At 41.7% G+C, this 13,671-nt stretch overlaps 1 protein-coding gene across 1 annotated transcript in view; it reads right to left on the minus strand.

Annotated features, from left to right (window-relative positions):
• Window positions 1–709: 709 nt before the first annotated feature.
• Window positions 710–13,671, minus strand: part of LOC138071970 (histone-lysine N-methyltransferase PRDM9-like) — a 40,847-nt gene continuing 27,885 nt past the window's right edge. Inside the window, 2 exon segments of the mRNA XM_068963329.1 lie at window positions 710–991; window positions 11,964–12,069. Of these exon segments, the coding sequence (XP_068819430.1) occupies window positions 710–991; window positions 11,964–12,069 (388 nt within the window).

Below are 13,671 nucleotides of genomic sequence, written 5' to 3' on the forward strand. Positions count from 1 at the left end.
CCATGGGAAAATCTGTTTCTGACCACACTTGATGTATGCCTGGCATGTGTGTCCTGGGAAGTGCCATGTCAGTTGCCAGAAACTTCAGGATCTGCAGTCCCTGCAGCATGCATTCTCTGTACACAAGTAGCCAGTGTCTGTGCATTTAGCAAGAGAGGCCTGGTTCTCTTCCTTGTGCCCTGTCTTCACAAGGGGTCGCATGGATGTACTGGCGTCATCTGGCACAGTCTCCAGTCAGTGATGACATCCATTCCCTGCCAAACTGTGTGGCTTCTATTCAGATGTGAGCCAAATTGAGCCTCCCATAGTCATTTGCTCAGACACGTACGGGTAGAAAGATTCCCAGGTTCTGCTGGCACTGTGGCTGTGGAGATCACAGCTCCCATGAACCCCAATTCATTGCCCCCCAATTCCCTTGGCCTCCACACAGCTGGCGGGTTCCCTCACGCCCACCCCTCCTCCTGCTCCTGTTCCTTCTCATCCTCCTGAGCATCTGACCCCTGAGAAGCGACACTAAGGATACGGCTTTGGCCCACAAGCCAGGGATGCCCCAGATGATGGCACTTCTCTGACTCAAGGGACGCTTTCTCCTCTGATGGTTCTTCCTCTGGATCTGAAGATAGGCTTTGGGGTCTTTCTCATTCGCGGAGCTCATCTCCACTTGCAGGGCTGCCAACGCCTCCAGCGCCTCCAGTGGGGGCTGGTCGCTCTAGGCTCCTGTCCTTGGATGTTCCTGGCCCTGCTCCTCCAGCTTCTCCTCCCGCTCCTGTGAGGACAGCTTCCCCTGCTCCTCCTCCGCCACCACTTCAACCTCCTCAGTGGTCTTCCACCAGCCGCTGGAACACTTGCCGGACCGCACCACCTCTCCCTCCTCCAGGGCCGTTCCTTCCTCCAGTGCCTCCCCACTGAAGAAGGCAGCCTCCTCGCCTGCTGGGCCACCTGCTGCCTGCGACGTCCCGGATGGCCCCAGTGCGGTGGCAGGTCTCAGGGCCTGTCACCCTGAGTCCTCATAGTCACACCGAGGAAGACCCAGGATCTCTGTGAGCAGCAGGACCCAAGAAAGGATGATGCCTACAAAGGTGATTAATTCAGCCTGCCTCTGTGAGAATCACCTGGGTCTCACATGCTGTAAACAGAATGTCTCTGAATGAGCCTAGTACACATGAAGCCCCAAGCCTCCAGTCTCAGCCTGTCACCTGTTTCTCGCATGACCTGAATCCAGGCTCTGCATCCAGGCTGCATCAGCCTGAGCTTTCCCACCTGGGAGAGGAGAGGGTCCTCCCTCGGCACGGATCTGCCTTCAGGCCTCATTGGTGATCCACTCACAAGCTCTGTGTCTTGTCACTTATGTCTCATGTCAGGACCTATGGATCTGCTGGCTGCACCAGGCAGGTCAGCATGGGACTGACCAGGCCCCGAGCCCTCCCTTGGCAGCCAAGAACCCCAACATCAATTGCCCCTTTTGAGGAGGCCCAAAGGGACCCCACCTCAGCAATCGTGTTCCATCTCAGAGAGTTATGGTCCAACAGTTGAGCAAGTTCAGGCTCATGGTGACTGGCCTGAGGCTGGGAGCAATGCAACCATCCTCACAGAAGCAGTGGACCAGAGTGGATATCTCAGGCACAGAGAGATCATTAAAGGGTACCACTTTGGCATTGCTGGTCCTCTGCATCTGGGTACACCCGCTTGCCCAGTCACCACAACAACATCCCCAGCCCTTGCCATACCACACAATGTGCTCCTCCCTCTGGGTCCCCCATGGTCCTCTGGGACCCTTGTTCTCATCCCACAAGGGAGGATTTGTTTCTGACAGATCCTGATGTATGCCTGTCATGTGTGTCCTGGGGGGTGGCATGTCAGTGGCCTGAAACTAGAGGATATAGTTCCCATGGCAGAAGAGGAAGAGAACTTTGTGTTTCTCTATGTGAGTGCAGAGATGGAAACTTAGCTGGGGAGCCTGTGTCATGTGTGGGGTGGCAGTGCCATTTGCTAAAAAGGCATAGAAAGAAGGTGCCCCATGAAAAGAATGGAATATTGACATTTGCAGCAACATGGAAGGTATACTGTTAAGTAAAATAACTCATACAGAGATAGACAAATACTGTATGATATAACTTAATGGAATCTAAAAACACCACAAAGTAGAGAATATAACAAAAATGGAGGCTCACAGATACAGAGAACAATCTACTGGTTAGCAGCAGGGAGGGGAAGAGGGAAGGGCAATACAGAGGTGGGGGAGTGGGAGGCACACCATGTTAGGTGTAAGATGAGCTCAAGGATGGGCTGTACAACATGGGGAATAGAGCCAGTAGTTTGTCATAACTATAAATGGAAAGCAAAGTTCACAATTGTATAATAAAAAAGAAAAGGAAAGAAAGAGCGGGGAGGAAGGAGGGAAGAAAGGAAGGAAAATAGTGGTGTTTTTGGAGGTCACAAAGCCAACACTGATTAGGCTCTTTTTAGCAAAGGAATTTCGGAGAAGGCAACGGCACCCCACTCCAGTACCCTTGCCTGGAAAATCCCATGGATGGAGGAGCCTGGAAGGCTGCAGTCCATGGGGTCGCTAAGAGTCGGACACAACTGAGCGACTTCACCTTCAATTTTCACTTTCATGCATTGGAGAAAGAAATGGCAACCCACTCCAGTGTTCTTGCCTGGAGAATCCCAGGGACGGGGGAGCCTGGTGGGCTGCTGTCTGTGGGGTCCCACAGAGTCGGACACGACTGAAGCGACTTAGCAGCAGCAGCAGCAGCAAATGAATTTATTTTGTTCACTTTATTTAAATGGAGGCTAATTACTTTACAATATTGTAGTGGTTTTTGCCATACTTGACATGAATCCATCACGGGTGTATATGTGTTCACCATCCTGAAGCCCCCTCCCACCTCCCTCCCCATCCCATCCCTCTGGATCATCCCAGTACACCAGCCCCGAGCACCCTGTCTCATGCATTGAACCTGGACTGGTGATCTGTTTCACATATGATAATATACATATTTCAATACTATTCTCTCAGATCATCCCACCCTCGCCTTCTCCCACAGAGTCCACAAGAGTGATCTATACATCTGTGTCTCTTTTGCTGTCTCGCATACAGGGTCATCATTACCATCTTTCTAAATTCCATATATATGTGTTAGTATACTGCATTGGTGTTTTTCTTTCTGACTTACTTCACTCTGTATAATAGGCTCCAGTTTCATCCACCTCATTAGAACTGATTCAAATGCATTCTTTTTAATGGCTGCGTAATATTCCATTGTGTATATGTACCACTGCTTTCCTATCCATTCTTCTGCTGATGGACATCTGGGTTGCTTCCATTTCCTGACTATTGTAAACAGTGCTGTGATGAACATTGGGGTACACGTGTCTCTTTCAGTTCTGGTTTCCTTGGTGTGTATGCCCAGCAGTGGGATTGCTGGGTCATATGGCCATTCTATTTCCAGGTTTTTATGGAATCTCCACACTGTTCTCCATAGTGGCTGTACTTGTTTGCATTCCCACCAACAGTGTAAGAGGTGGGTTCCCTTTCCTGCACACCCTCTCCAGCATTTATTGTTTGTAGACTTTTGGATAGCAGCCATCCTGACCGGCGTGAGATGGTACTTCATTGTGGTTTTGATTTGCATTTCTCTGATAATGACTAATGTTGAGCATCATTTCATGTGTTTGTTAGCCATCTGTATGTCTTCTTCAGAGCAAAGGAATTTAGAATGGAGCAGTGGGCTCCCACAGGTGGGGCGGGGGGAGTAGCCCACATCCCGTGCAGGCAATTCTGGGGGGCATTGCCCACAAAGAGCTTTACTACAAGAATAAAACCAAGTAAATGCTGGTTCTGTTTTGATTACCACCTCCATTCTCCAGTATTCTAAAATAATGTCAGTAATTAAATACATTTCCTCTGCAAAACCAAATTTTGTTAGTTTACGGTTTAAACGTTTGTTGTCATATATGTCAGGTTTTAACATTTTATATATTATTCACAAGGTACAAAATTTCAGTGTACATATATACAAACGCACACACATATGTGTGTGTATATATATAGAAACGCACACAGATATGTGTGTATGTGTGTGTACACACATATATATGTATATATTCATACAGCCACAGTTTTAGTACTTATCTTTAAAAATTCATCATCTTCTATGAAGGGGTTCATTAAGAGAAGACCCTGTGAAACAATTGTCACCAACACAGTCTGCCATGGTTACCACTGCTCCATTCCACAGAGCATCCTTATTGGTTTGCAAGGCATTGAGGTCACTTCCTGCACAGCCTGCAGTCCCCAAGGGAATGTACTAATACACACCCCACATTAAAACAGTTGATTCTAAATACACAGTTATACCACAAAAATTGTCAATGTAAGGCACACAATGTGCTTTTATTTATGTCTAAATCTGTGAAACAAAGTATTCACTGCAAGGTACAAACTTTTTTAGCTTAAAAATTACAAAATCTTCCTATATTCGAACATAAAATATCCTGCTGAATTTGAAAACTATGTTTTAAATTGAAATTTATTCTTACTTGTCAGTTATTTTGAGACTATGGAGAAAATAAAATAAAATTACCTTCATTGGGGCTGCTAAATCTGTCTTTTTTGGATGTTTTTCTTAAAAATTCCCTTACAGTTTTACAGTATTAATTATATATAAAATGACCAATAGATTTTATACTATGTATGTTTTCTTGACATTTTTATTTCCTTTAATTTTTGAATGTAAGTAGAAAGTTTTTCTACTGAGTGCATATTAAAAATTATTCCTCTCTCTTGTGTGGAACACACTGTTAACACTACTGCTGGGAGACATTTTATTGCCTAAAATCTTTTATACTTAAGGTCCAGTGTCTAGGTTTTTTATAATTCAGCTCTACTGTCTAGGCTCTTTATAATTCAGCTCTACTGTCTAGGCATTTTGTTTCATTTTGTTTAGGCTGAGAATTTTCTCATCTATTTCTAGTATCTTCAGAGTTTCTAGTAAGAAGGTGTGTCTGTTGTTGTTTAGTTGCTCATTCGTGTCCAACTCTTTGCCACCTCATGGACTGTAAGCACGTCACTCTCCTCTGTCCATGGCGATTCTCCAGGCAAGAATGCTGGAGTGGGTTGCCATGCTCTCCTGCAGGGGATCTTCCTGACCCAGAGGTGGAATTTGCATTCACTACAGCTCCTGCATTGCAGGCGGATTCTTTATCACTGAGCCAAAATATACCTTGTATACATGAAATCCACTTAAATTATGAAGATTCATAATCAGTGAAAAGTAAAGATGGAGAAACCCAAACAAGCATTTGTCTTTTACCAATTAATAATAAGAAAAACCCTTCATTTCACTGTGCCTTCATTTATTTTTTAATTTATTTTCTCATTGAAGGATGATTGATTTCCAGAATTTTGTTGTTTTCTGTCAAACTTCCACATGACACTCTTTATTAACTCATAGTTTCTCTTCAATATCATCTTATCCTGTGTAAATAACTTCTTTTGGCATTTCTTATAGACTAGATATGTGCTGAGAATAAATTCCTTAATTTTTGGTTCATTTGAGAATATCTACTTCTCCTTTATTTTTAAAGGATGATATTCCTGGACACATAAGTTAAGCTCAGTAGTATTTTTAGAAAAACTTTTTATTTATTGACATGTTGTTCATGTACCATGAATTTACCAGCTAAACTGTATAATTCATTGGTTTGCAATTTATCCATAGGTTGCATAACCATAGCTGCTGCCTCATTCTAGAGTATTTTCATCACTCCAATGGAAAATATTGTCCAGTTGGCAGACATTTTCCATTTTCCCCTTCATCTGGCATCCATTCCTCTAATTTCTGTCTCCAGAGAATTACCTAATATGGGACTTATTTATTCACATGAACGGAATAATGCAATAGGCAGCCTTTTGTTCCTGGTTTCTTTTAATTAATGTAGTCATTTAAGAGCTACAGTGTGTTATAACATGTATAAGAACTCCATTCATTTGATGGCTGAATAATATTGCATTGCATGTTTTATTTATTTGATCACCAGTTGATGGACATTTGGGTCATTTCAACTTTTTTCCCCTTTTTTTTAGCTTATTTCTTTTTATTTTTTATTTTTAATTTAATAATTTTACATTTTTAAATTTAATGACTTTTTCTTCATCTATTTAGGTTATCATATGATTTTTATCTTTCAGTTGGTTCGTATGATCTGTCACATTGATTGATTTGCATACATTGAAGAATCCTTGCTTCCCTGAAATAAACCCAACTTGATCATGGCGTATGAGCTTTTTGATGTGTTGTTGAATTCTGTTTGCTAAAAGTTTGTTGAGGTTTATTTGCATCTGTTTTCATTAGTGATATTGGCCTGTAGTTTTCTTTTTTGGTCTTTTCATTGTCTGGTTTTGGTATCAGGATGACGGTAGCCTCGTTGAATGAGTCTGGAAGTGTTTCTTCCTCTACAATATTTTGAAATCGTTTTAGAGGATAGGCATTTGCTCATCTCTAAATGTTTGATAGAATCCACCTGTGAAGCCATCTGTTCCTGGGCTTTTGTCTTTTGTGAAATTTTTGTTCACAGCTTCGATTTAGAGCTTGTAATTGGGTTGTTCAAAATTTCTATTTCTTCCTGGTTCAGTCATGGAAGATTGAACTTTTCTGAGAATCTGTACATTTCTTCCAGGTTATCCATTTTATTGACATAGAATTGTTCATAATAGTCTCCTATAATCCTTTGTATTTCTGCATTGGCTGTGGTAACCTCTCCTTTTTCATTTATAAGTTTGTTGAGTTGATTCTTCTCTCTTTTTTTCTTGATGAGTCTGGCTAAAGGTTTGTCAATTTTGTTTATCTTCTCAAGGAACCAGCTCTTAGTTTTATTCATCTTTACTATTCTTTCTTTCATTTCTTTTTCATTTATTTTTGTTTGAATCTTTATGATTTCTTTCCTTCTAGTAATGTTTGGGGTTTTTTTTTGAGGGGGGGTTCTTCTTTTTTTTTAGTTGTTTTAGGTGTAAATTGATATTGTCTGTTCAATGCTTTTCTTGTTTCTTGAGTTAGGATTGTATTGCTATAAACTTCCCTCTTAGAACTGCTTTTGCTGCATCCCATAGGTTTTGATTTGTCATATTTTCATTGTCATTTGTTGCTAGAAAATTTTTGATTTCTTCAGTAACCTGTTGGTTATTTAGACACATGTTCTTTAATTTCCATGTGTTTGTGTTTCTTACAGTTTTTTCCTTGTAATTGATATCTAGTCTTATAGTGTTGTGATCGGAGAAGATGCTTGATATAATTTCAGTTTTCTTAATTTTACTGAGGTTTCATTTGTGATGTAAGATGTGGTCTATCCTGGATAATGTTCCATGTGCACTTGAGAAGAAGGTGTAGTCTTCTGCGTTTGGATGGCATGTCTTGAAGATATCAATGAGATCCATCTCATCTCATGAATCATTTAAGAACTGTGTTTCCTAATTAATTTTCTGTTTTAATGATCTGTCCATTGGTGTGGGTGGGGTGTCAAAGTCTTCTACTATGATTGTGTTACTGTCAATTTCTCTTTTTATGTCTCTTAGTGTTTGGCTGATGTATTGAGGTGCTCCTAAGTTGGGTGCGTAGATATTTACAATTGTTATGTCTTTGTCTTGGATTGATCCTTTGGTCATTATGTAGTGTCCTTCCTTATCTCTTGTAATCTTCTTTAGTTTAGGGTCTGTTTTGTCTGATATGAGGATTACTACTCCATCATTCTTTTGCTTCCCGTTTGCATTGGAATATATTTTTCCATCCTCTCACTTTCAGTGTATATGTGTCTTTAGGTTTGAAGTGGGTGGGTCTTTTTCTTTTAAATTAATTCGTTTATTTTAATTGGAGGCTAATTGCTTTACAATATTGTGGTGGTTTATGCATGCATTGACTTGAAACAGCCATGGGTGTACATGTGTTCCCCATCCTGAACCCCCATCCCACCTCCCTCCCCATGCCATCCCTCACGGTTTTCCCAGTGCACTGGCTTTGAGTGCCCTGTTTCATGCATTGAATTTGGACTGGTGATCTATTTCACATATGGTAATATGCATATTTGAATCCTAGTCTCTCAAATCATCCCACCCTGGCCTTCTCCCACAGAGTCCAAAAGTCTGTTCTTTATCTCTGTGTCTCTTTTGCTGTCCTGCATATAGGATCATTGTTACCATCTTTCTAAATTCCATATAAATGTGTTAATATACTCTATTGGTGTTTTTCTTTCTGACTTATTTCACTCTGTATAACAGGCTCCAGTTTCATCCACCTCATTAGAACTGATTCAAATGAGTAATATTCTATTGTGTGTATGTACCACAGCTTTCTTATCCATTCATCTGCTGATGGACATCTAGGTTGCTTCCATGTCCTGGCTATTGTAAACAGTGCTGCAATGAACATTGGGGTACACGTGTCTCTTTCAGTTCTGGTTTCCTTGGTGTGTATGCCCAGCAGTGGGATTGCTGTGTCATATGGCAATTCTATCTCCAGTTTTTTAAGGAATTTCCACACTCTTCTCCATAGTGGCTGGACTAGTTTGCATTCCCACCAGCAGTGTCAGAGGGTTCCCTTTTCTCTGCAGCCTCTCTAGCATTTTTTGTTTGTACACTTTCTGATAGCAGTCATTATGACCAGAGTGAGATGGTACCTCATGGTGCTTTTTATTTGCATTTCTCTGATAATGAGTGATGTTGAGCATCTTTTCATGTGTTTGTTAGCCATCATATGTTTTCTTTTGAGAAATGTCTGCTTAGTTCTTTGGCCCATTTTTTGATTGGGTCGTTTATTTTTCTGGTGTTGAGCTGCTTGCATATTTTTGAGATTAATTCTTTGTCAGTTGCTTCGTTTACTAATTTAAGTAAAGTCTAGAGTTTAAGTTACACTCTCTAAAACAATATTAAAAATACAAAGCAAAATCAATCACAAAAATTATTTTTTAAATATATGAAATTTTCTATATAAATTAGGGCCTTTTTTTGCAAGGTAATTGTAAGTTATAAAAATGAAAATTAAAGGAGTAACCAGTTCAGTTCAGTTCAGTTGCTCAGTCATGTCTGACTCTTTGTGACCCCATGAATCACAGCACGCCAGGCTTCCCTGTCCATCACCAACTCCCGGAGTTCACTCAAACTCATGTCCATCAAGTCTGTGATGCCATCCAGCCATCTCATACTCTGTCATCGCCTTCTCTTCCTGCCCCCAATCCCTACCAGCATCAGGGTCTTTTCCAATGAGTCAACTCTTTGCATGAGGTGGCCAAAGTATTGGCCTCAGCATCAGTCCTTCCAGTGAACACCGAGGAGTGGTCTCCTTTAGGATGGACTGGTTGGATCTCCTTGCAGTCCAAGGGACTTGCAAGAGTCTTCTCCAGAACCACAGTTCAAAATCATCAATTCTTTGGCGCTCAGCTTTCTTCACAGTCCAACTCTCACATCCATACATGACCACTGGAAAAACCATAGCCTTGACTGACAGACCTTAGTCGGCAAAGTAATGTCTCTGCTTTTGAATATGCTATCTAGGTTGGTCATAACTTTTCTTCTAAGGAGTAAGCGTCTTTTGATTTCATGGCTGCAGTCACCATCTGCAGTGATTTTGGAGCCCCCCAATTAAAGTCTGACACTGTTTCCACTGTTTCCCCATCTATTTCCCATGAAATGATGGGACCAGATGCCATGATTTTAGTTTTCTGAATGTTGTGCTTTAAGCCAACTTTTTCACTCTCCTCTTTCACTTTCAAGAGGCTTTTCAGTTCCTCTTCACTTTCTGCCATAAGGGTGGTGTCATCAGCATATCTGAGGTTATTGATATTTCTCCTGGCAATCTTGATTCCAGCTTGTGCTTCTTCCAGCCCAGCGTTTCTCATGATGTACTCTGGATAGAAGTTAAATAAGCAGGGTGACAATATACAGCCTTGATGTTCTCCATTTCCTAAAGAACTTAAAAATAAAGAAAATTAAAAATTTGATAATAGAAAAAATATATTTGAATTTCTCTGGAGCTGTTGTGTAGAGCATGGGGTGACTTCAATTTCAGATAGTTCTTTGTTCCAGCTTGTACTTTTTCTCAAGGTCTATAAGCCCCTTCCAATGCTTGGTCAATGTTAACTGCTGCTGCTGTTGCTAAGTCACTTTAGTCGTGTCCGACTCTGTGTGACCCCATGGATGGCAGCCCACCAGGCTGCCCCGTCCCTGGGATTCTCCAGGCAAGAACACTAGAGTGGGTTACCATTTCCTTCTCCAATGCATGAAAGTGAAAAGTGAAAGGGAAGTCGCTCAGTCGTGTTCAACCCTCAGCGACCCCATGGACTGCAGCGTTCCAGGCTCCTTCATCCATCGGATTTTCCAGGCAGGAGTACTGGAGTTGGGTGCCATTGCCTTCTCCGGTCAATGTTAACTACAGGGTTTAATTGGTTGCACCTGTCACTCTCATAGCTGTTCCCTCTTCTTTGTTTATTTTGGCTTCCTATAAAAGCCAAAGCTTCCTCTTTGACTTCCTTTGCAAGTCTCTTCAGTGTCTAATTTCCTCCCTGACATAAGGGGGCAAAGGTGATCACTTATTTAGGCTCACTTGTTCAATTGTGCTGTGGGGAGGGAGGAACACTGTAAACAACTATCCCTGGCATGTGTTGGGGGAGTGCTCACAGTGTACGGACCACACTTGGTTTGCCCCAGCTCATGGTGGCATGTGCTTTCCAGGTCTGTGCTGCTCAGGCTCCAGGTTTCCCTGCAGGGTCACTATCCAAATCTGGCCCTGTCTTTTGGGCACTTCCCAGGTCTAAGCTACTCAGCTTCAGGTCCTTGGGTACTCAGCAAAGGCACAGACTCGGTTGGGCATGTGTTTTGTGACCTTCCCAGGTCTGAGCAGCTCAGCCAAAAAGGTGCTTGGTGAGCACACTGTCCCAGGTGGTCTGTGCACCTTAATCACCTCCCCAGTCCAGGCTGCTCAGTTTCCCGGGTGTGCTGTGAGAGAACTGTCTCAGGTGTATTGTGTGTCTCCCCTGGGGAGATGATCTCAGGCTGTGACCCTCCTGGCAGACGTCAACAGTCCAGGATCCTGGGAAGACATGGTTAGCAGCTGGGAACCTTCACACAGTTTGGTGGAGGATACAGTTCTCTGGGGCAGACGTTGCCCCTTGCCTTCCATATCTAGCTGTCGCACACTTGCCTCTCTGCCTTTGGCGGTGGGAAGGGGCCTGTACACAGCCTGCGAGGTCTCCTTTGGTATTCACTCAATCCTTTGTTCTCCTTTCCAAGAGAATGAGCTGCCTTTCTGGGTGCCTTGTGTCCTCTGTCAGTATTCAGAAATTGTTTTGTGGAAGTTGCTCAACATTCAAATGATCTTTTGATGAATTTGTGAGGGGGAAAGTGGTCTCCCCATCCTATACCTCTGCCATCTTGGAACCACCCGCCTGGGTCTTGTTTTTGTGTCTATTCAATCAGCCTGTGTCTTTTGGTTGAGCATTTAATCCATTTACATTTAAAGTAATGATTGTTATATATGTTCCTATTGGCATTTTCTTACTTGTTTGGGGTTGAATTTGTAGATGTTTTTTCTTCTGTTGTATTTCTTGACTACATAAGTCCCTTTTACATGTTGTAAAACTGGATTTGTGGTAGTGAATTCTCTTACCTTTTGCTTGTCTGAACAGCTTTTGACGTCTCCATCAATTTTCAAGGAGATCCTTGCCAGGTACAGTAATTTTGATTGTAGATTGTCCCCTTTCAGTGCTTTAAATATATCCTGCCATTCCCTTATGGCCTGCAGAGTTTCTGTTGAAAGATGAGCTGTTAAACACATGGGTTTTCCATTGTATATTACTTGTTGCCTTTCCCTTGCTACTTTTAATGTTCTTTCTTCGTGTTTAATCTTTGTTAGTTTGATTAGTATGTGTCTTGGCATGTTTCTCCTTGGGTTTATCCTGTATAGGGCTGTTTGTACCTCTTGGACTTGATTGACTAATTCCTTTTCCATGTTGGGGGAATTTCCAACTATGTCTTCAAAAATTTTTTCATACCCTTTCTTTTTCTCTCTTCTTCTGGAACCCCTGTAATTCAAATATTGGTGCATTTAATATTGTACCAGTGGTCTCTGAGACTATCCTCAGTTCTTTTCATTCTTTTTACCTTAGTTTGCTCTTCAGCAGTTGTTTCCAACATTTTACCTTCCAACTCATTGATCTGTTCTTCTGCTTCAGAGATTCTGCTATTGATTCCTTCTAAAGTATTTTTATTTCAGTAATTGTGTTGTTTGTCCATATATTTATTCTTTAATTCTCCTAGGTCTTTGTTAATTGATTCTTCCATTTTCTCCATTCTGTTTTCAAGGTTTTTCATCATCTTTACTATCATTCTACTGAATCATTTTTCTGACAGTTTGCCTATTTTCTCTTTATTTGGACTTCTGTGTTTCTAGTTTGTTCCTTTATTTGTGTGTCAATTCTCGCCCTTTTCCTCATTTTTTAAAATAATACTGTGTTTGAGGACTCCTTTTCCCAAGCTTCAAAGTCGAGTTCTTTCTTCCTTTTGGTTTCTGCCCTCCTTAGGTTGGTCCAGTGGTTTGTATTAGCTTTGCATCAGGTGAGATTTATGCTGAGTTTTTTTTTTCCTTCTGATGTGCAGAGCTGAGTGAGGTGGTAATCCTGTCTGCTGATGATTGGGTTTGTATTTTTGTCTTGTTTGTTGTTTGGATGAGGTGTCCTACACTGGGTGATGCCAAGCCTTATATTCAAGTGGTTTCCGTTGTGTGAGTTCTCACTATTTGATACTCACTAGGGTTAGGAGTTCTCTGTGTTATGCCCAGAGTCAGAGTCCCCAAAACTGAGAGAATAAGATGTCCACAGCAATGCAAAAGCATGAAGAGGTTTTATTTCTAGCTCAAGCTAGGGCTCCCGCCACATCCAATGCAGTGGAATGGAGCAAGGAGCCCTGAGCCCAGATTTACAGCAGTATTTATAGGTTTCAGAACAGAGAGTTGGCAAGGGATGATTGGCTGCAGGAGTTTCCTGGTATTTACTAATTGGCTAATCCTTATTGGCTGCAGGGGTTTACTGGTATTTACTAATTGGCTGTTGGCTGCAGGGGCATGTCTTTTACGTCCTGATAACCTCAAACCAGGTTATGGGGAGTATGCTGATTAGACAAGTCCTGGCATCTGCGGGGATGACCTCACTGGGCAATGACTCAGCCTTTCCCATGAGTCCTACCTTAGTTCCTAAAGCCTATCATGGTGTTTGTTAGGTCCCAACACTCTGTTTCTCTCAGATCTTGGAGTCACTTCTCCTACTGATTCAACTCAGGGCTGGATCAGAGATATCACAGGTGCTTTGTTATGGCATTAAGTTAAATTAAAACAAATATTCAGAAAAGAGATACCAAAGATGAACCCTAGGCAAGTGGCAGTTACAATGTCAGCCAAATAATAATTAAAATAATGGAATATACACATATATTCCCATATGGGAATATACACATATACATCCATAAGCAAAATCAAAATAGTCCAAAGAAAATTAAGTACAGTAGATTGACCTGGAGAACAAAGAAAACCAAAAATGATATATACCAGCTATGAACAAAACTAACTAAAGCACAAACAAGAAAACAAAACTAAAGCAAAGTTCCAAGTGGGGATTAAAGTAATGAAAATA

This window comes from Capricornis sumatraensis, chromosome X (genome assembly GCF_032405125.1).
Source record: "Capricornis sumatraensis isolate serow.1 chromosome X, serow.2, whole genome shotgun sequence".
NCBI classification, from domain to species: Eukaryota; Metazoa; Chordata; class Mammalia; order Artiodactyla; family Bovidae; genus Capricornis; species Capricornis sumatraensis.